Genomic DNA, 20,520 nt, shown 5'->3' with positions numbered 1-20,520 from the left:
AAAGGATCCGGTACCCAACGGGCAGAGCTGTTTGTAAAAGTATCCGTGCACCACATCTTGGCCCTGGCCAGCTTTCTGTCACAGGCCATTAAGTACGACCCTGTTCTGCAGTGCAAACCATTGCATTAGTCATTGGGTGCTCTATCAGTCATTCGTGTCTTCGGGCATCCTGCAGCTTTACAGGTGGTAGAACAGCCCAGTTCCCACAGGGATTAGGGATACATCACGCAAGAAAATTTAGGGAGCTCTCATATCTTCACATGGATGAGGCAGGATAGCTGGATGTAGGCAGGGATGAAGGCAGAAACTGGAAGAGCCATCAGTCTCCATGGCATCTCCTCCTCCTAGGACAGAAGAATTTGTAGCACAGATTACACCATCACTTAAACCAAGAACATTGCTTTGTGACGTCCAGCTATTGCTCTGAGGAAGCCCTGGGAAGCCAGTGGTGCCCCAATCCAAGGCAGGGCCTGGACTGTTAAGGAGACTTCTCTTTGTATACTGCTGATCCTTGCTGTTTAGACCAAAGTGATGAGACCATCAGAAAAACAGACGAACAAAGCTGGAAAAATCACACTTAGGACAGACGTCCTGGCTGGCCAGCTCAGTTTTGCTCCACTGGGTGGGAACAGTGCCATAGAGTGGTGGCCTGGCAGAAGCTGTGAATCTCAAGGCTTTCCTTCCCCTTTTGAATTCCTTTCAACTTAAGTTTCACTCCAATATGAAGAAAACCTGTCAGTGCAGACCCACCAGTACTGGGTCCTTCATGCTCACTCAACTACACCTCACCTGCTATTGTACAGAGCCAATACAAGACATGATCACACAGGACAGTGCATGTCAGACTCTTGATCTTGTCTTTTCCAGTCTCTAATTGCCATCTCACTGAAGATGTTCCCGTTTGGTATGTTTACTGCTATGCTATCTCAGGTATGGGAAGTTTGACATGAAAATGAGGAATCTGCCAGCAAACATAAATCTATCAGGGCACTGATCACAGAGCTCTTGCTACTGTTATTTTAATGATATTTAACAATTAAAGCCCAAAGATTGTAGTTTTAGGCTGGTAGTTAAAATTGTAGGTTGTGATTTTCTGACGTGAATAAAACAGGCAAGACTGCGAAGGATCGGTTTCAGGATGGAGTGCTCCGTGGCAGGGTAATTTCTGCTGTGTCGCGAAGAGCGTACTTCATTTCTGTCACAAAAAACCAGCCAAGCATCCAGCATCCCTTGTTTGGAAGTCCATCAGGAAGGCACCTCCTCATTCTCTGGAGGCTTTGCCTAACATCTAGAGCCACCGGAGTGGTGAGAAAACATAAATCAGATCTTTGAGCTATTTGTGCCTGAACTTCAGTCTCAGCGAGTGAGACCGGAGCCGGAAGGGGTTTGTAACCAGCCCAGCGAGGGTGGACTAGGTCACCCGATCCGCAATGAGCCTGCCACTAATTTGAAAGCTTTGAGCATTGTCTGGGGGCAGATTTCCTCAGTGTAATGATCTGTCAAACAGCGATGATTTCTGAGTGCAAAACCTGTGGCCATCTGTAATCCTTCCCATCTAATCTCTTCCAGCCTTTAAAAATAATTTCAAACTCTTTCCATTCCCACGATGCCTGTAAATTTGGCGGCTCTTGGCTCTGTGGGAAGGGAAAGACCCTTTCTTTCTCCTTTCTGTGCTAGCCTGGTAAGATTTTAGCATCAATGGGGTTTTTAATTGTTTTATTATGAAGCACACAGACATAGAGCCCTTTGGCAAGGGCACCCTTTAGAAATAAATTGAGTTACCATCCTTATAATAGAAAAGCTAATTCAGTATGGATCTGTCCTCCAGTTAAAGGCATGCGCATCCCTTAGGGAATGGTATTACCGACTGACCAGACTTCTGCTAGTAACTGCTGTTTGCTTTTCCTGACAGACCCCACTGTCCTGCCTGCGGAAATGGCTTTTTGATGGCTGCTACAGTAACGTGCTCGTGTGGGATCAGCCTGGTCCTGGGCCCTTCTCTAACGGTGCTGCTGTACTTCCAGGACTACTACATCATCCACTGCTAGAAGGACTCAGCCTGGAGACTGTCCTCTGACCTGCCCAGAACGTAGTTGCCCTCTACTTTCTGCCTTCCTTTCTACCCAAAACATAGCTGGCAATACAACCGCAGGTTTGAAGTAGCCTTATCCTTAGTATGGAAGACGCTACTGAGGCCGTAAAACTCCCACCTGGCTACAGAGAGAAAAATAAAGAATTGCAGGTTGGTGTCGGTCCATAGTGAAGGTGAGGGAGTCGAGCAGAGTTGTGAGAGCTGCAAGGATCTGCGTCTTGGTCACTTCTCATGTGTAAGTGGCTGAAGGATGGCTGATACCTGACGTAAAGCCTCCCAGCGAAACAATAGCCCACTGACACGTGTAAGCACATCTGAGCCAGCAAGGTGGGTTTATCCTGGATCAGCTCTTTGTACCATTGTTATAACGTTGAACAAAGGCCTCCTCAGACACTTCCTCTGCTGCCTTGGCTTTCTTAATACCTTCCCTCTCTTTTTATTTGCTGTCCTCTGTTCTTATTGGGAGGGAGGGATTTCACGTGGGACAGGACTGCAAGGGATTTTAAGGGTCCACTGATTCCAGTGTCCTTTAAAAGGTATTGAGCCAATTCACAAAATGTCTCTTGGGTCGCTTGGTGCCCTCTCCGTCACCAGGCTGCTCCATGCAAACTCCGTCCAAATGGCTCCACTGAGCTGCTACAGCCCATGCACCAGGGCACCGTGGGTCACGCCAGGGAACCGTGGGTCACGCCAGGGAACCGTGCCCTGCCACAGCTGCTGCAGGCAGCGGTCTCCATCTGTGCTTTGCTAAAAAAGCAAGGTTCCCATCCAGAGATGTATTCAAGCCATGGAGCCAGCTAAGTAAGCCGTGCAGCAGATCTCCTGTGCAATAGCTCTACTTGCCTGGAGTCATCCACTACTGGCTGCACAGCCCCAGGCCACCTTCTCTGAGGATGGCAAACACCATCGTCTCTGGGTGTTAGATGGGTTTGCTCACGTGTGCTTGCTATCTCCTGAAATGAATTCAACCAAGAGGAACATGCTGGTGGCCTCATTCTGTCGTGCATGCTGGTACCTGACCCATCCAGGCCGGGCATGCCTTGCCGTGGGAGCCTCCTGCAGCTGCTGCCTCCAGCACAGAACCAAAACCATCCATCGCGGCACTGGAAGTCTTACAGGATTACTCACAGATGGTTCAAATCTTGCCTTGGAGACAAATCTTTGACCAGTGGCCAAAAGTTTTTTTCTCTCGGAGTTCCTCAGCAAAGACAAGGTGCATCGTTCCTGCTGGGCACCCGGCCAGAAGGGCTGTCACCAGAAGCCAGGAGTCAAGACCTTAGTGCTAAGGCCGGCAGCAAGGGGAGCAGTGTGATCTGGAAACACAAAAGGAGAAGCACAAAATGCCAAGGAGATGACTTAAGAGACGTGTCGTTGCACAACAGGGAACCAGGCTTGGGGAAGGAAGCAGCACTCGACTCTGAAACATCTCACTGCGCTTTGGTAATGCAAGCTTTAATCAAAGCCTTCGCACTGGTGGTGTTGCAAGTACTACACAGCATTTGTTTTTCTAGGTGGTAAACTGAATGAACGTGTCTCAAAGGCTGCGAAGGTTGTGCCATACAGACTGGTTTGGCTGGGTTGGTGTTTTACTGCGGTCAATAGACTTTTTATCAGATGCTTTTACTTGTTAAGTTTTCCTTGGTAGTAGGAACAATCCAGCAAATAATATAAATGATGGAGCACCAGGAGACACGCAGCCAAGGAGATCACTTGTTTGGCTGGATCCCCTCCTGCACAAGGGAGGCTTTGTGCAAGCTCACAGAAGCGCCGTGTTCAGCTTGCTGTGAGCAGAGCTGGAGGCAGGCTTCGGGCTTTGTCTCCGTGCAGAGGCAGGCCGGCTTTGTTAACCACGGGGCTTAAAACTCATTAGTTCCGAGGTTGCGGCCAGGCTGCTGGGAGGGTACGGTTCCTCACGCAAGGTGCCCGTCTCCCAGCAGCGGTGGCAAGGAGGCAGCTGGTCCTTTGGGCAAAGGAAGAGGCTCAGGCTGCCCTCGGGGAGGGTCCTGCGCTGCCCGTGAGAGCTGCCATGGGGGTCATGCTTCTTTGGCAGTGCTGACCTCCTCTGAGACCTGCAAAGCGGGAAGGGACCGGTGTCACCAAGCTGGCCGACCCATGGGTCAAGGACATGGGCTGGTCGTGGTTCCACCAGCGCCTGGTCTCATGCAAGTTGTCTTTGACCCCTGTGGATCCAGATAACATGAAATAAGTCAAGTCATGCTCACAGTGAGTCAGGTGCCAGGCACCCCTTGCCCCGGCAGTGTCACTGTCAGCTGCCAGCGTCACCTTTGGAAACATTCTGTTTGAGGTGACACCAGCATCATGTTGGAACAGCCCAGCCGGTACTTGGGGACCAGCCTCAGAGTGGCACCCCCATGGGGAGGGCAGGGTGAAACCCACCTCTCAGAGATGTTTTCCTGGCTCTTGCAGGGTTAAGCGGCCCCTTTTGGCACAAATCAACTGCAAACGGGCCTTGGGATCATCAGCTGCCTCCCAGCTGATTCCCACGGCATTTCAAACACAACATCACAAGAGTCAGGGATAACACACGCGAAAGGCCCTGCTCAGTGGGACAGATAAGCACTAACAGAGTTGTTGCAGGAACAGAGAGAGCGTACTGAATTTCTACTTGCAGGAGTGGCTATATCTAGGGAGAAGAAGATAACCATGAAAAAAACATCCAAGGTTTCCCTGGGATGCCCCTGTTCTAAACATGCCATGGCGTGGACCCTGCCCTTGCTAATTCTGCAGATAATAAACATGAATTCAAATGCTGGGAAGAAGTCAGTTCAGCTGACGCTGCCCTAGACTGTACGCAGGTTTAAACAAGCGCTCAAACCTAGATTTCCCTCCAGCCTTCTCCCAGCACTGTTTCCCTTCCCCTTGGCTGTCCTTATCCCCAGTATTGCAGAGGGCACCCAGGGGGTTGGTCTGGGTGTGTGCATCCGCAGCCACGGCCTGCCTCGCCAGGGAGAAGAGTGATCCGGGGATAACCTGCTGGGAGCGTGTCAGCCCTCCCGGAGCCCCCGTGCCTTTGCCTTCTGCCTCTCGCCAGCTCCTTTCACCCGTGGCTATTAATTAGTGCACACAAGGGGTACTGTAATTTCTCTTTCTCAACAGTTTTCTCATCCTTGATGGGAAGGAGGCGTTTTCACGTCCCTCTTCACATCCCACCTTCTCTGTCCTGCTCTCCAAAGGCACACTTGGCCTTTCATGAGCTGGGAAAGGACTTCTTGTCCCCCACTGGAACCTCCCCACGGGAAAGCCCAGCTGCAGGCAGCTGTAGCCTGGTGGTGCCCCTGTAACAGCTCCTGCTCCCCTCCAGGTTCCCTAACCACTGCCCCCACGCACTTTGGGGTCCTTCAGTTTTTTATAAATCCCCTTAAGCAGCACCAGAGCTCCTCCTGCCTCCTGCTGCCCTTGCTTCTGCCTGCAAGTGGGACCAGCATGGGCAGAGACCCCAGTGGGCACGCAGAAAAGGAAGCTCCTGGGCAGGACAGCCTGTCCCAGGGCGAAACTATCCAGCAGCACCGAGGGCAGGAGGAGCTGTGCCTCAGAGATCCCTTCTGCGCGGGCAGATGCGCTGCAAGACCCTCGAACAGCCCCCTCCACCGTGCAGGAATGCCGGTAGGGTCCTGCGAGCCGCCACAGTGACAGTGAGCTCACAGAGCGGCTTGTGCCCGCATCCTGCTGCCTGGGCACCGCGGCAGCATCGGAGTGCCACGTGGGGGGCAGCATGGGGCCGGCGGGGTATCGGCAGGGGCATGATGGAGCAGGCAGAGTGCAGCAGGATAAGGCCCATGGAGAGGGGGTGGGAGTCAGTGAGCTGGGAATTGGCCCACTGGGTCTCCCTGTGGCCCTGCCCGCTGCCAGGGTGCTTGGGACACGCAGCACTCCTGTACCAACGCAAGGAACCGGCCCGGCGCGCTCAGCACGGGCACACCGAGCCCCTCCGGGCCGGCTGCCAGCCGGCACCCAGCACGCCGTCTCCCCGTCTCCTCACAGGTGGGCAGAGAAGGGGGGCCCTGGCTCCCCGGCCCCAGCTCTTTGCCCGGCTGGGGCAGTGCGAAGCCTCATGCTGCTGTGTCTCTGTGCTGCCCCAGCGTCAGGGGAGAGAGGTGGCATGATCTGATCATCACGCACTGCCCGCCATACCACCGCCTCGGCCCCGTGGGTGAGCGAGCCTGGGCACTGCTGGCATCAGTCCCAAGCAAGGTCAAAGCTCGGGACAGCCGCAGCAAGGGGCAAGGGGGCATCAGAGGGAAGAGGGGGGCAGCGGGAGAGCATAGGGCCAGGCACACCCAGCGACGTGCCTCGTTTCCCTGCAGCCTGTGGGATCCAGGCCAGCCCGTCCCCCTGGAGATCAGCGCAGGAGTTTGCGGCCGCAGACCAGTTCCTGTGGGTGATGGCACTGCAAGACACACAGCACAACCTCCTGGCCTTTGGCTCCATCCTGAACGAGCACTGGATCCTCAGCACCGCATCCAGCCTGCGGAGCAGGTCTGTGCCCTGCAAGGGGCCCTGCATCGCCCCGGGCAAGGCTTGGGAATCAGCAGAGAATAACACCACCTCCCAGTGCTCAGGAGGGTCTTGTCCCTGCCCAGCCGCTGGGCGAGCATCCTTCAGTCAGAGCAGAGGCAGGCGGAGTTTGCCCCGGGCTTTTCCTTGCACCCAGTCCCCTCCGTCCACCCCCCGCAGGCAGCAGTTGCTGGCCTTGGTTGGGCTGAGCGCCATGAAGAGGCGATGGGAGGACCAGCCCCAGTATTCGATCAGCTCTGTCATCCTCCATGAGGACTTTGACGAGGTGACGCTTCACAACAACGTCGCTCTGCTCAGGACAGCCGCCCTGCTGGAGTTCAGCAGCGTCGTTCAGCCCATCTGCTTCCCCCACGGGAGCCTCTCTGTCTTGCACCTCGTCAACTGCTGGATCTCGGGCTGGATCCATCCCACCGCAGGTAACCCCCAGCTCCTGCGGCAAAGAGCTCCCACCGGCAGGGCGGAGAGCCACCTTCCCGCTCCCTCCTGCCAACAGCCCCAACGGGAGGAAGGGGAACAGCGCTTATCCCGGGAGGAAAAAGCACCCACGGGTCACCCATCCCTGTTTTTTGGAGGCCAGGGGCTGCGCAGAGCCACAGGCTCATGGTGGTCCCTCGGCCAGGCAGGGGAAAGTGCTGCAGCAACTTCCTGAGGATGCTCTCCGTGGTAGACGTGGATCCCTGCCCGCTGAAAAGGATCGCTGCAACTGCATGCTGCAGCCACAGGGACGCCGACGAAGTGGCAGGCTGGTTGGTAAGGGACACAGAGCGCCAGCCCAGACCGGGCAGACGTTTAGCCAAACCGCCCCCTCCCCGTTCTGCTCATCTCCGACTCCAGGCTGGGAGAGCAGCCAAAACACTTGTTGGGCTCCTCCTGCTCGGTCCTTACAGGAAAAGATCTCTTCCGCACGGCTTGCAAATAGCAGGCGTGGGAGACTGTCTGAACGTGTGACACCCGTCTCTGCGTGAGCTGTGGGGTGAGCGTCTCCCTGCAGGCCTGCGGGCACTGCTCCTGGTCCCTGCACCTCTCCTGCTACTGGGGCCTCCAAGGGCCTTTGATGTGGCCAGGGTCAAAGATGCTCGGGAGGCAAAACCGAGAGGGGTTCCTTGTGGTACGTACCAAAGAATCAGGCGTGAGGCTGGGCTGATGGGGGCATGAGCAGCCACAGGGAGTGCTGCCGGTCACTTCGTGTGGGGCATGCAGGGACATCATCAGCCCAAAGGCAGCCAGACCCCTGAATCAGTGTTGCGTTGCTGCCGGTGATGATAAAGGACCGAACTGCTGTGATCTGCCCTCCTCTCAGCCTGGTGAACCTGACCTCTTCTCTGGTCCACAGCCACCAAGAGCGATGGCAGGAGGGACACTGCTGAGACACAACCCTGCCTTTTTTGTCTCTCAAAAGGGTGATGCCGGCAACCCCGTCATGTGCCAGATTAGAGGGACTGAGAAATGGGTCCTGAAAGGCATTCTCAGTGAGGGTGGCATGAGATGCTACGGACCGTTCCGGTACACCCCAGTGTCCTACTACAGCGACTGGATCTTGGCCACCGCCGAGAGGACAGGACCTCCCGCATTCCTGACGCTAGTGAGGGCGTGAGCTGATCTGCAGGCTCCACCCAAAGACTGGGAAGAGGCTTTCAGACCAGCAGTGACGATATTTCAGGAAGTTGGTTTCAACCCCAAGAAGGGAAAGACAGACCTGAACTCATCTGGGGCTGGGCCATCTGAGCTGATTTACGACTCCTGCAGTGGGAAAACGCTTCCCATCTCCAAGGGACACTTACACTTGCCTCGGGTGCTTGGGAAAGGGGTAGCTGCTCCTTTCTTGCTGTTTTCTTTACATAAATGAAGCATCCTTTTGTGATCGGAAAGCCTGCTAGGTTCATGAATGCCATGTTGAAATGATTTGCCCTATATGCTCACACTGCTCCACTCTCTTCTATTGTCGGTGCCTGCTTAGAGATGTTAAACTCCCACATCTCCCAGGGAATCCCCTCTGGTTCCTCCTGCATTAAGTGATCACCAGGGCTTGCCCAGAGAGAAAGGACAGTTCCTGTGAACATGTCAGATTTGATTACCAGAGAATAACTGCTTGTGGTGATGGAGGGAGGGGGGAGCACGCAGAGCAGAGCTGGCTGACCTAGCAGGGCCAGGCAGCAGGGCCTGGTGGAAGCCAGCACATGCTGGGACACACCAAAGAGATGGCCTCACAACAGAGCCATGGGTTTCTTTATCATTTCACGCAGAACTGGTTTCATCTCACTGCAGCTTGCAGGGTGCTACATTTACCCACTTGACAGCAAACTTCCCCACAGGGCTGGCTCCTTCTGCAGCTTCCACTGCCCGCCTTGCAGCATCAGACAAGCCTAGTGCTGGTTACCAGACATCTTGACCTGGTTCCATGCTCTGCGGTAGCTGTGCAAGGACATCTGCAAGAGGAGAAAGGAAAAGACCTTAATATGTTCAGACAGCAGTGATATGTTGTGGAGAAAGCTGCAAGGCTGGAATCTAGCCTGGCCTGAATTGCTGTATTGCTTGCCCCTTCACACCGCCCTGCTCCCACCTGAGATCGGTGCTTGCTGTGGCACGCTGAGGAGAGCTCCTGCAGGTCTCCACCAGCTTTGGTTTATCCCCTGAATGCCACAGGAAGCCTGGAGACCCCACGCAACAGCACTGTACAGAAGCCCGCAGCCTCTTGCATGGCAGCAGGGGTGTTCAACGTGCCCTGCCACAGAGGGGCCGGCAAAGAAAACAGGTTTATAGCCTCACCCTTATCCCAGGGACAACTACAGGTTCCTTCTTTAGCCCCCTGAGCACTCGCTGCTCTCCAGCTCCCAGAGGCTGGCAGGACTCTGGGCACTGCTGCACAGACAGCATGCAAGCCAGAGCCTGGGTCTCCCGGTCAAGGGGAGCAGCTGGGTGAGAAGGGATCTGCTTGTGCAAAGACAGGACTGCAGGCAGGCTGCCCACCAGCTCTGGGGTAGCCACAGCCAGACCCCTGTTTCTGAACTCACAGCACTGGCGCTGATGGGTCAAGACCAAATCCACACAGTTCTGACGTCTGAGAAAGGCTGGACCACGTAAGCCCTGTCCATTGCGGACTGGGGTGCTGGGGGGCTAAGTGCTGGACAGGCGCAAGCCCAGAGCTTTCCCCGTCCCAGCCACAGCTAAGCCCATCCCTGGTCGAGGCCGAGCAGGGTGTCAAGGCACAGAACCACGCTATCCGTCCCATCCAACCCAGGCACTTCTCTCCCCACACTGCTGTGCACACGGGGCAGGGATACAAACATGTCCTGCTGCCTCCAGGCTTTGACTGTTCTCCTCTGTGTTATCTCTCCATCTCCACCCAGGCTGCAGGAGTTGGGGCAGAAGTCAAAGATATTCTTGCAACTTTGCCATGCACTCATGTTTGGATCTTGGCCAGCCTTTCCTTATCAGGGAGGAGTCAAGATACAAGTAAGAAATGTCTGAGATCATCAGAGAGGACTACAAACACTGGGGAGCCATCAGGGGCGCTGGAAAAGGCCGGTGCAGGTTACATACGCAGAGCCGGAAACATATCAGGCTGCCATACGTCCCCATCTCCTTACACACACGACATGTTTCAGTATAGCAACAGCCCGATGGTGCTTCCTGTCAAATTAAAAGCTGTGTCCTTGCCTTGGCTTTCCCTCTGAGCTCAGTCATTAAAATTCAGCTTCTGTCCTCGGGGTAGGGAGCGATCGCTGCTCCATAAACAGGAAGAGCCTCCGGCTCTGCCAGGCACCGGTGAAACCGCCGCACGAGAACTCTCGCACGGCTTCCTGGTGGGTCAGGAGCGAGCACTCCAGTCCCCAGGGTGGCTGCCGGTGGGCAGGCACAGTTGCGGCTCCACTGGGACCCAGTGCCCGGCTGGTACACGTCCGGGCTCCTGCACACCCAGCCCAGTCTCGCTCACCTCGGAAACTGCCACCTTCCTCTCCCAAGCCTTGAGGCTGTTTTCGAGGTCAGTAACAGCCATCTTCTTCCGCACGTAACTCAGCACAGGGGGGACGTCGTAGTCTGAGAGCTGCTTCCGCAGCTGCCGATTCACACTCTCAGCTTTGGCTCGTTGCTGCCGAAGGAATAGGGACAGAGGGCAAGGAGATCCCAGGGAAATGTCCCTCTGCCAGCTGGTGGCCAGCCCTCCAGGGAAGCAGGCAGGCAGGATAAATTAAACCCCGGCACTGAGTGGGGAGCAGTGGGATGCATCCACCGGTGACTCCATCTCTGCCAGGCAGCACTGCTAGGGAGCCCCTTGAACCCGCTTCCCAAAGCCGTGGTGTCCCCACCAGGCTATGCGTGCCCAGACTGGTATGACAGCAGTGCCACTTCTCCCCAGGGAGGACACTGCTGATGAAAACTTCAAGGAAACAAAATTTCAAGAAGCCAGTGGCAGGTCCTTGCGGAGCCAGGGCCAAAATCCCCAACATGGCCTGTTCTGCAAACCTGCCCGTGCTCACTGGCACCAGCAGGAGCCCCGGGACTTGCTCAGACCCAGAAAGGCACCCAGGTATCCAGCTCATTGCCGGGCCTCGAATGGGCATCGGTATCCAACATACCACAAAAAGTACCTCAAAACAGTCCTCCCAAGTGAAGTCTCAGGGCCTCCCAAATCACTCTCTTACCTCCTCCACCAGAGCAGCTTCTCTTTCAATTCTCTGCAGCAGCTCCTTCCTCTGGGAGATGTCTTTCATCAGAGACGTGGACGTTTCCATGGCATCCTGCAGCTTCCTCTGGAACACGAGAGCAGGACAGCATCAGCGGGCGCAGCGGCAGCGCCCAGCCACCTGCAAAGCCACCCCTCTGCTCCTCCAGCTTGGTCTCAGCTGGCGGTGCAGGAGCTCTGCTCCCAAGGGAGCTCTGCGGCACCGCTCGTCCCCTGCAGAAGGCAGCGTCATGCCCTGGTCACGCAGCTACCGCTTCGTTATGTCCTCTGTCACACTGCAGCACAGCCCGCGGCACAGCAGCCAGGGTTTAGGACGGACCCAGACAGAACGGCTGACCGGAGAGAAGCAAATACACCCAGCTGAGAAGCACTTTTCAGTGACAAGAGCAGAGACTCAGAGTGACGGCTGCAGCTCATGACATCTTTTCAAATGTCACAGGTTATGCAAAAAATGTATTTTCCTGTGTGAGTCAGCACCAAAGCTCTTTCCTACTGGAATTTTCCCCTGGGGTGTAAAATAACCATGCTGCAAAGCATGAACCCCATCGTCAGGCTGCAGCCAAACACGAATGAGGGCATCGCTGCTTCTGGGGTGTTGGGCAAACCTCCCAACCGAACTGCTAAGTCAGTGGGAAGGCAGAGAGGTGTTCGGCATCCTCTGACTGAGAAAGGGAAGGATGCAAGGGCTGTTAATCAGCTCGTGTGTGACCCTCGGAAACAGAAGAAAGGCAAAGTGGAGGTGCTGGGAGGTTCACTCACTTTATAGAAGTTGAGGACTTGGACAGTCTTCCCTGAGGTCAGTTTTAGCTGCAGCAGCTCCTGGTTCTTCTCATCAATCTTCTCCTGGTACTGGGCATTTCTAACCTGCAGCTGCTGCAAACGGAGCTCGTGGAGTGTCTCTCCCATCTGCTCCTTCTGCAAACCCCAAGGAAGCAGAGCTTGACGAAAGCCGCATCGCAAGTAAGAGAACTTTGCTCTGGGGGGAAAGCAGACCTAAAGAACAGAGCCTTCAGCCTGGCTGTAAACCTGGGGCTTGGGGAGAAATGCGAGACACAGCATGCTGCTGAGCCTGTGCTCTGTGTCCTAGCTTAGAGGGTCGAAGCAGCGCAGACAGGTCCCCTCTGGTGAGGCTCCTGCCATGCCAGCAGCAGCCAGTCCCCAGGGAACTGCTCTGATCCACCAGACATCTTTTCCCAAAGGGCACAAAGACATCTGCCAGCTCCCACTCTGTGAGACTTCTGGTCTCATGCCATGCATGGAGACACGCGCCAGGTCTGAACCTGGGCAGATGACAGTGCCCTTTGACAAAGGCAGCAAGGTCAGGAGCAAAGGAGGAAGGGGAGGAAGGGGAGGAGGAGGAGGGCCACGCATCTCTACACAGAGCAGGCCCTGAGTCTGCACTGGGCTGTACTCCTTTCATTCTTCAAGGGGCCATCTAGTCCCTGCTTCTCCTCAACTGCCGCACGCACCTGCCTGAGCTGCTGCTGCAGCTTCTTCTTGTAACCCTTGAGCAAATAATTTTTTAAGCGCAACTTCTCTCGCAGCAGATCCTATAGAAAGACAGCAGATTATAGTGGAACAGCAGAGCCTGGGAGGAGAAAGAGCACCCAGACCCCACTCCTGATGGTGCGGTTCCCGTTCATCTCATCCGTACTGCAGCCTTCACTGCTGGCTTAGAAAGGAGCCCAGCGAGAAATGCTGCTCGGCATCACCCTGCCCCAAACGTGGGGGCATGGCCGTGCACTTTTCCCAGGCTCCGCTAAGGGCCCTGCATCATCTGTGCTCACAGCGATGCCGCAGGTCGGCAGCCTGATGAGCACCTGGGCTGGTCACCGACTGACAAGTGTGACAAGGGCTGTCCAAAGAGACTTGCCAAGACAGTCTGAAAACGTGATGTAGGCCACCCAGGAGCATGGGAACTAGGATTTTCCCTAACCAACATACTTGTCAGATGACAGACCAGCCCCAAAATCTGCCATGATGCACTGACCCTCTGGCGGTTCTTCTCCTCCATGTATCTCAGCAGCTTCTCAGAAGCTATGATACTCCCTTTCTTGCTGGAGATGGTGCTGACGATGTCTTTCTCAAAGTCACTGATGGCTTTCTTAACATCAGTCCACCAAACATCTGCCTCTTCAATGACTGCCTGTAGAAATAAAGTCACGTAACAGTCAAGAGGTGCTAACTTCCCTTATTCAAACAGCTTTGGGAACTGAGAACACCGGAAAGGACCAGGCATGCTCTCCGCTGGCGTTACTAGCGTTTCTCCTGTGGGAGCGCCGAGTTTCACCCTGCGCAGCTCAGGGCACACGGTGCAGGCTCACACAGCACTGCTACTTCACTGAGTGAAAAAGAACAAGAAAAAAAATCTCTCACGTGCCTGAGCTTCAACATCTCTCACTCCATCCTGACCTACAAACATTGCCAGCCTGACTAAGCCAACACAAGACAAATTACCACCCTGTGTTTACTCCATATGCCCTGTGGCCACACGAGAGGGACGGGCTGCCTGCTTCACCTCTCCTGGCCACTGCAGGCAGCATCAGTGGTCTGAACCGAATGCAGAGGTCTCTCCTTCCCCAAAAGCTCCTGAGCATCTTGGCTAGGAGGAGGTCTTGGCAGCCAGCACAGGGCAGGCAGAGCTGGTGGTACAGCCACAAGGAGCCTACAGCAGGAACGCAGTCTCGGAGACTTGGAGCATGCTCTGAAGAAATCCCAGAGACAGCGGAGAGGACTGCATGGGGCCCAGCCAAATCAGGAAGCTTCTGGGGGCTGCTAGAATGAAAAATACGTCTGGCACAAAGGGCACACCTTCAAGAAGCTGACAAGAAGGAGATTTTTCTTTCAAGTGTTGACTTCTTGATCTCACACAGCAGATCTGAGCTTGTCTATCTAAAAATCTTCCCCTCGCCTGTATTACTATTGGTTCCTGCCATAATAAGATCCATCTTTAGAGACTGGGCACCTCTGATCTCTGTCAGTGTACTCGCCTTCAAGAAAGGGGTGAGGTGAGAGGATAGTTCTGGCTCCCACTCTCAACTCAGGACCGCTCACAGCAATGCTCTGCTATGAACAGCCCTCACCAAGCAAGTCTGTCTCACTGCCTCAGGGACGGCACGTTGAAAGAGGTGTGAAAAGTAACAAGACTCTTTGACACCTTGGTGATCATAAGGGTCCTGGAGAGCCATACCTCGAGGTTCTGCAAGGTCTGCTCTGAGTCCTCCTTCATCCTCTGAATCTCATCCTTCATCTCAGTCAGCTCCCGCTCAGCCAGCTCACATTTCTGCTCCACTGTCAGGCCCACAAAATAGTCCGTTGCACCATGCAACTTGGATCTGTATCTGCCACGTGTCTGCAACAACCAAGGAAAAACACAGATGCCGTTAGAAAGCCAGCGCTGGCCAACTGTTGCTACGCTTACCTGCATGCAAAAAGAAAATAATCTCACCGGTCACGTTAGAGGGATTCCAGCTTACAGCGAGGACAAGGAGGCCTCTCCAGAGCAGAGGTAACTCAGGGCCACACCTGGGCTGACCCCATCTGTCCTCTCATCCACCCACAAAACTCTCCCACGCAAGCACTTGCAGTTCAATTCAACAGGCAAATCCAGGGCTAGAGGTTAAAGCCGATGTGACAGCTTCATGTGGGCAGGTAAAAACACCTCTTCGTAGCCAAGATGCTAATTGTTGTGTAGGACAAATGGGGTCTCCTACCACTGCCTGGGTCAGATGCCCCGAGGAGCTGAGCTTACTGCAGCACGGGCAGGCTGGAGTATGCTCTTGGAAGAACTGACACCACTCGGGAGCAATTCCCAGTGCCGTGGGGACACAGCGAGGCAGGCGCTGCTTTGCGGAGGGCACGTGCCCACCTGGCCAAAGGCAAAGTTTCTAAGGGCTCAGTCTGGGACTAAGCGGAAAACGGCTACTTTGGACTCAGACAGGCGCTAAAACCCAGTGCAGGACGCTGGCCGAAAGGAGCTCCACCGCAAAGTGTCTAGAGCTTCTGTTCACTGCGTCTCTGGTGAAAAGGTGATGTTCAGGCCAGGTATCTGCTCCAAAAGCCTGTTCACGGCTCCAGTGAGAAGGAAGAGAGCAATACGCGCTCAGGGGAGGTACCCGAGTGTGGAGGCACACAGGTCTGAGCCCACATGAACTTCTCCAGGAGGGAGGAGAGGAGCAGAGCGTCCTGTCACAGACCTGGCACGGCCTTGGGCCAGTCTGCCGCTTTCTTGGCACCAGCCTCCCTATTTGTTTGACTTCTACTTCAAATTATGCTGTGTGGGGGTTAACTCATTCCAGACCTCCCTGGCACTCGCCGCTCAGGAGGACGCAGTGCTGTCACACAGGGAAGAGAGACAGCATTAGCTGGAGGAGGAGAAATGAGAAGGCAGCCTGGCCTTTACACCGAGTGCAGGAACGGCAAGGCAGCCCGAACTCTTACACCTACAAGACCAGCAGCAGCTTTTTGCAAGCAGGTGTCTAGGTTAAGGGCTCATCCCTGTGAAGCCCAAGTGCAGAGGGCTGTTGGGGGACTTTCTTCATCACATTTCAAAGCGGGGAGCTTGCCTGCTGACCCCCTGTCAGACGAGCGTTGAGATCGGGAGGTCAGAGGGGCTGCAGAGGGAGGAAGGGTCATGGCTCCGTGCAGTCAGGCGGCAGCCAGACCCGAAAACCCAGTACCTGCAGCTGCGCAGCCACTGCCCTGGCTCCGGAGCTGTACCTGTGTCAGCTCCGGTGGGGCATCACGCGTCTCGGACAGCAGCTGGAGCGACGGGCCGCACGGCTCCATCTTACGGTACCATTTCTCAAACATTTCCGCCTCCGTTTGGAGCAGGGCGTTGGTGTGGCTGCGAGGAGAAGGGGGTCAGGCTGAGCCCTCGGCCGAGCTAAGCACCGCGTCGGGGAGCGGCTCAGCCGAAACAGGCGACCGCCGGGCACAGCGGCCAACCCGAAAGGCGCGGGAGGGCCTGAGGTCACCCCGGCCAGGACACAGGGGCTCGGCCAAACCCGCTCCTTCCCGGACCCGAAGCAGCCGGCAGAGCCTGGGGCACCGGGTCCTCCCGGGGGTCTGGGGCGGGAGAGCGGGCAGCCTGGCTCCAGAGCCCGGCCACGGCGAGGCGGCACCCGTGGCCCAGCCGGACCACCGGGGCAGCCGGGGGCCGCCCTGCCCGGCCCTGCCCACCCTGGCCCGGCCCTGCCGGGGGTTAAGGCCCAGCGGCGCCCCCAGCCCCGGCCCGGCCCCCGCAGCCCCCAGCAGGGCCCCGCAGGCCGAGGACCCCCAGCCCCGCCCGGCCGCCGGTACCGCGCCTCCCGCAGCTGCGCCCGGAGCTGCGGCAGCGGCAGCGCCGCCAGGCCCTGCTCCGCCATCGCCGTCTCCTGGCAACGGCGGGGGCGGCGCGCGCGCTGCCGGCGGGGCGGCGGGCGGGGCGGGGGGGAAGGGAGGGGGGAGACACGGGACACGGAGGGATACGGGACACGGGGATGGGGCACGGGATGCGGGGGCGACACGGGGACACGGGCGGGCACGGGACATGGGGACAGGAGGCATGGGACATGGGGGGACATGGGGACATGTGGGGGACAGGGGGCACAGGGGGCATGGGGGACACAGGCACAGGGACAGGGGCATGGGGACACGGGGGGACATGGGGGGGACATGGGACACGGGCAGACACAGGACATGGGACACAGGATATGGGGACACGGGCACAGGGACAGGGGGCATGAGGACAGAGGGGGACATGGGGGCACAGGGATGGGGTATGGGGGGATACAGGGGCACAGGGACAGGGGCATGGGGACACGGGTGGACGTGGGACACCGGGCACGGGATGTGGGACACAGGACATGGGGGACATAGGGACAGGGGGAATGGGGGGACGGGGGCACGGGACATGTGGGCACACGGGGACAGGGACACACGGACACATACATACAGATACACATGGAGTGTCATGTCCATGCACATACATGCACACACACCCGGACACACGTGCGCACACACAGACACTGACACAAGGTCACACAGATGCACACACACACGCAGCTCGGGCCGTGCTTCCCCACCCACGCGGGGGTCCTGGGGGGGTCCTGCAGGCCTCTGGGGTGGGGGGAAAGGTGCTGCTGGAAGGGTGCGGGGGGAGGCAGCCCCCAGGGACACAGCTGGCCCCTGCCCGAGGGGCTGCAGCTCAGGGGGGTCCCTGAGCCCCCAGCGAGGCGTCTGCGGTGCAAACGCATCCACGGGAGCATTGGCCGGAGCGACACAGGGGGGTGTGATGCTGGAGGGGCAACCCTGCCGGGGGTCTCCTGGGGTGCGCATCGCTCCCGCTCCTGCGGTGCCCGCTCCCAGAAGCTCTTGGTTAGGCACTGCCTCCCGGCTCCTCCTCGCCAGACGTGCCAGACAGGATCCGGCCCATCAGCTGGTCAGCCAAGCTTCTGGAGGGGTGCAGGCAAACGCTGGCCCCCAGCTCACATTTGGGGTGCATCTGCACCACGGTGGGGGTTTGTCTGCCTGTGGTGCTGCAATCTTCCTCTTAACAGACTCTGCTTTATCATGGTCTGGCTGTAAAACCGGGGGCAACAGTAGCACCAGTCCCAAAGGCAGCTGCCCCACAGGCATGCCTAATTTTAGGAGCTTTGTGAGGGTGTGGAGCATCGTTTCTAAGTGTCCCTGTTGCTGGATCCAGACCATGGCACAAGAATGTGCTCTGACTTCCCTGTGCTGGGTGCTCAGGACCAACAGCGGCGGGTGGCAGGTCTGTTTGAATGTGCATCTCTCCCCCGAAAGCTGATGACGTGGCCGGTGATGCATCTCCACAGCTTTTCTAGGATGAGGGATGCAAGTCAACCTAATTATATAAACGGGAGGAAAATCAATGCCCTGGCAATGCCGGTCCTATTTCTGGCCAGAACATGTCAAAATTCATCTTCAAAACGCTTCTTGAGTCATAACCGCATCCAATCCACAGGAGGAACCATGCTTCCTGGCCTCGTCGGGTGCAGGGATGAACACCCCTCATTGCAGGATCTTCATCACATACAGAACTCGATGCCAGAAATCAAGCATTTTGAGATGATGAGGAGGGGACAGCACGATGTGACACAGCCTGGAAGTCCTCTTTGCATGCCGGGTGGGATGGGGATCCCATGGAAAAGCTTAACATGGGGTCATGAATTAAAACCTGTGTTAAAAGCAGTGCTTGTGTGAGCTGGCTGATTAAGACCGCAGAGGTAATTATAACACCAGATTGTCGGTCTCTGCACCGGCCCACGTTTTGTGATGCTCCAACCTGAGACAGCCAGTATTTCATCGTTCGGTAGGATGGGGAGAGGCAGCTGAGTGACCCAGGGGAGCCATGATGGGATGGTGGGCAGGGATGGCATCTCTGGAGGGTCCAGCAGTGTTGTGCCAGAGGTTTTGCAGCTGCAGGAATGTGGGGTGCAGATTTTAAGAAGTTTATAGCTCTGTCCAGCTGCACAAGCTTTTCAGAGGTCAGCAGGAGACTCAGCACATCTCTGCCAGATTTATCCCTTGCCAAACGCCAGGCTCCAGAGCTCTGAAGTACCTTCAGGACAAGATCTCCAGGTGTTTTCAATGGCCAAACCCATATTTTCCCTGACTTTGCTCTGGGAAACAGCTGGACCTTTCTGGCCAGATTTGAAAATAGTAGTAGTAGTAGTAATAATAATAATAATAATAATAATAATAATAATAATAATAAAAACAGCTCACTGGCATTTCAGAGAAAGTAGGTAAAGCTTGGCAAACTTCCCTGTAACTGCAAACAGGGCTTTCTGCTGTGGGAAGCGCCGGGCAGCATCAGAAACCAGCAGGCAGCCCCGGTTCCCGCAGCCGGGCAGCCGAGGCGTCAGCTGGAGGAGCTGGCAGCACACCGGCTGGCTTTCCTGCCAGAAATCAGCCTGGCAAGCCAGTTCCGTAGCCTGCCGGTGTCCTGCTGGAAAGCGCCAAGGAAGATGTCACCGGTGATGAAACTGCTGACAACCCGGCGTACTCCACCGGGAAAATAATCCTTCAGAAAAATTTTAGCCAACTCGACGTTCGAGTGCCTATGCCCAAATAGCAGCACCCTGTGGAATGCAAATCTCCCTTTTAACGCAGGATTTTACCCTTGTCCCATGCAGAATTTACTGGGAGAGATGAATGTCCCAGCCGTGTAGCGGTGCAGCTCTAGTTGTCTCGCTCTGCAAAAAAGCCATACGCACATGCCGGTATCACCGCACCGCTTTAAACCTATGACTCAATGCCTTTGCATATGCTGTCATAAATTCCAGTTTATGCAAGGGCTGACTGCTTTGCTTATGCATTTCTGCATCTCCTCCAGGTCCTAGGAGACAACATTGGTCTTCGCTCTGCAGTCTTGGTCGGAAGAGGCCAGTAAGCTGGACTCTGGACGTGGCAGACTTCCCCAAGGACAGCTGATTTACCTCTCGCTTTGCTAAGACAGGTTTTGCAGGAGCGGGTGTCGAGCTTGCCTTTTCTCTCCAGTGCCGAGTGCCCTGGGAGAGCGAGCATTTTGAACGCATCCTCCTTGTTTTCCAAAGATCCTGTGAAAGTCTTGCCTGGACTGCGTTCGGTCAGGACGCAAAGTATGAAACGATAAAGTCTTGTTGGGTTTTCTCATCATTCAGTCTCAGGCACCTGGAAAGCTCACTGGGTTTTGCAGTGCACAGTTGACTCCATGTGCTGATCTTCCCAGGGAGACTTTCCTTAGGTTTCCTCAAGGCCCAGCACTCACATCAGCTTTAGCCCTGTGAATTGAGGACCCTGTGGGTCCTTTTCCTTTCTTAGCACCCAAAGGAAAAGAAAATCATCGATGTACTTCCATCAGGGAGAGCCGCCTAAGGCTTATATCTCCTCTGTTTACCAAGTGCTGCTTTTCCCATTAATAGCAATACTAAGAAGGGCAAAATCTACAGGCAGTTTGAAGGCTCCAACCTGACCTTGGTTTTGACTTGAAAGTGCACGCCTGCAGAAAAGGCAGGACAGTGGTGGCCCTGTGACCTGATGCCTGGAAAGGCTCCTCGGCAGCCGGCATGAAACAGCCTGGAGCCCGGTCTAATTTCCAGCTGAGCCTAAGCTGATGTTTGGAGGCCAGCCAGGAGCAGCAGCAGAGTAAGACCAAGCAACCCGTGTCCCAAGCTCGGCTCTGTCACCTCACGGGCTGGTGGCTGGTGCTGAGACCTGGCTG

The 20,520-nt window shown here is 56.0% G+C and overlaps 1 protein-coding gene across 1 annotated transcript; it reads right to left on the bottom strand.

The window, feature by feature from the left end:
* Positions 1–8,851: 8,851 nt before the first annotated feature.
* On the bottom strand, positions 8,852–16,124 carry CCDC113 (coiled-coil domain containing 113). Its single transcript, XM_050904201.1, has 8 exons — positions 16,032–16,124; positions 14,503–14,664; positions 13,303–13,458; positions 12,782–12,862; positions 12,072–12,227; positions 11,272–11,379; positions 10,563–10,718; positions 8,852–9,054 (listed from the first exon to the last, which is right to left on the bottom strand). Exons 1-8 carry the CDS (start codon positions 16,122–16,124, stop codon positions 8,992–8,994), a joined length of 975 nt encoding a protein of 324 aa, XP_050760158.1. The 3' UTR covers positions 8,852–8,991.
* Between the last annotated feature and the right edge of the window lie 4,396 nt (positions 16,125–20,520).

This window comes from Gymnogyps californianus, chromosome 12 (assembly GCF_018139145.2).
Source record: "Gymnogyps californianus isolate 813 chromosome 12, ASM1813914v2, whole genome shotgun sequence".
Classification (NCBI taxonomy): Eukaryota; Metazoa; Chordata; class Aves; order Accipitriformes; family Cathartidae; genus Gymnogyps; species Gymnogyps californianus.
Note: the sequence above shows the minus strand (reverse complement) of the source record. Positions and strands in the feature narration are given on the sequence as shown.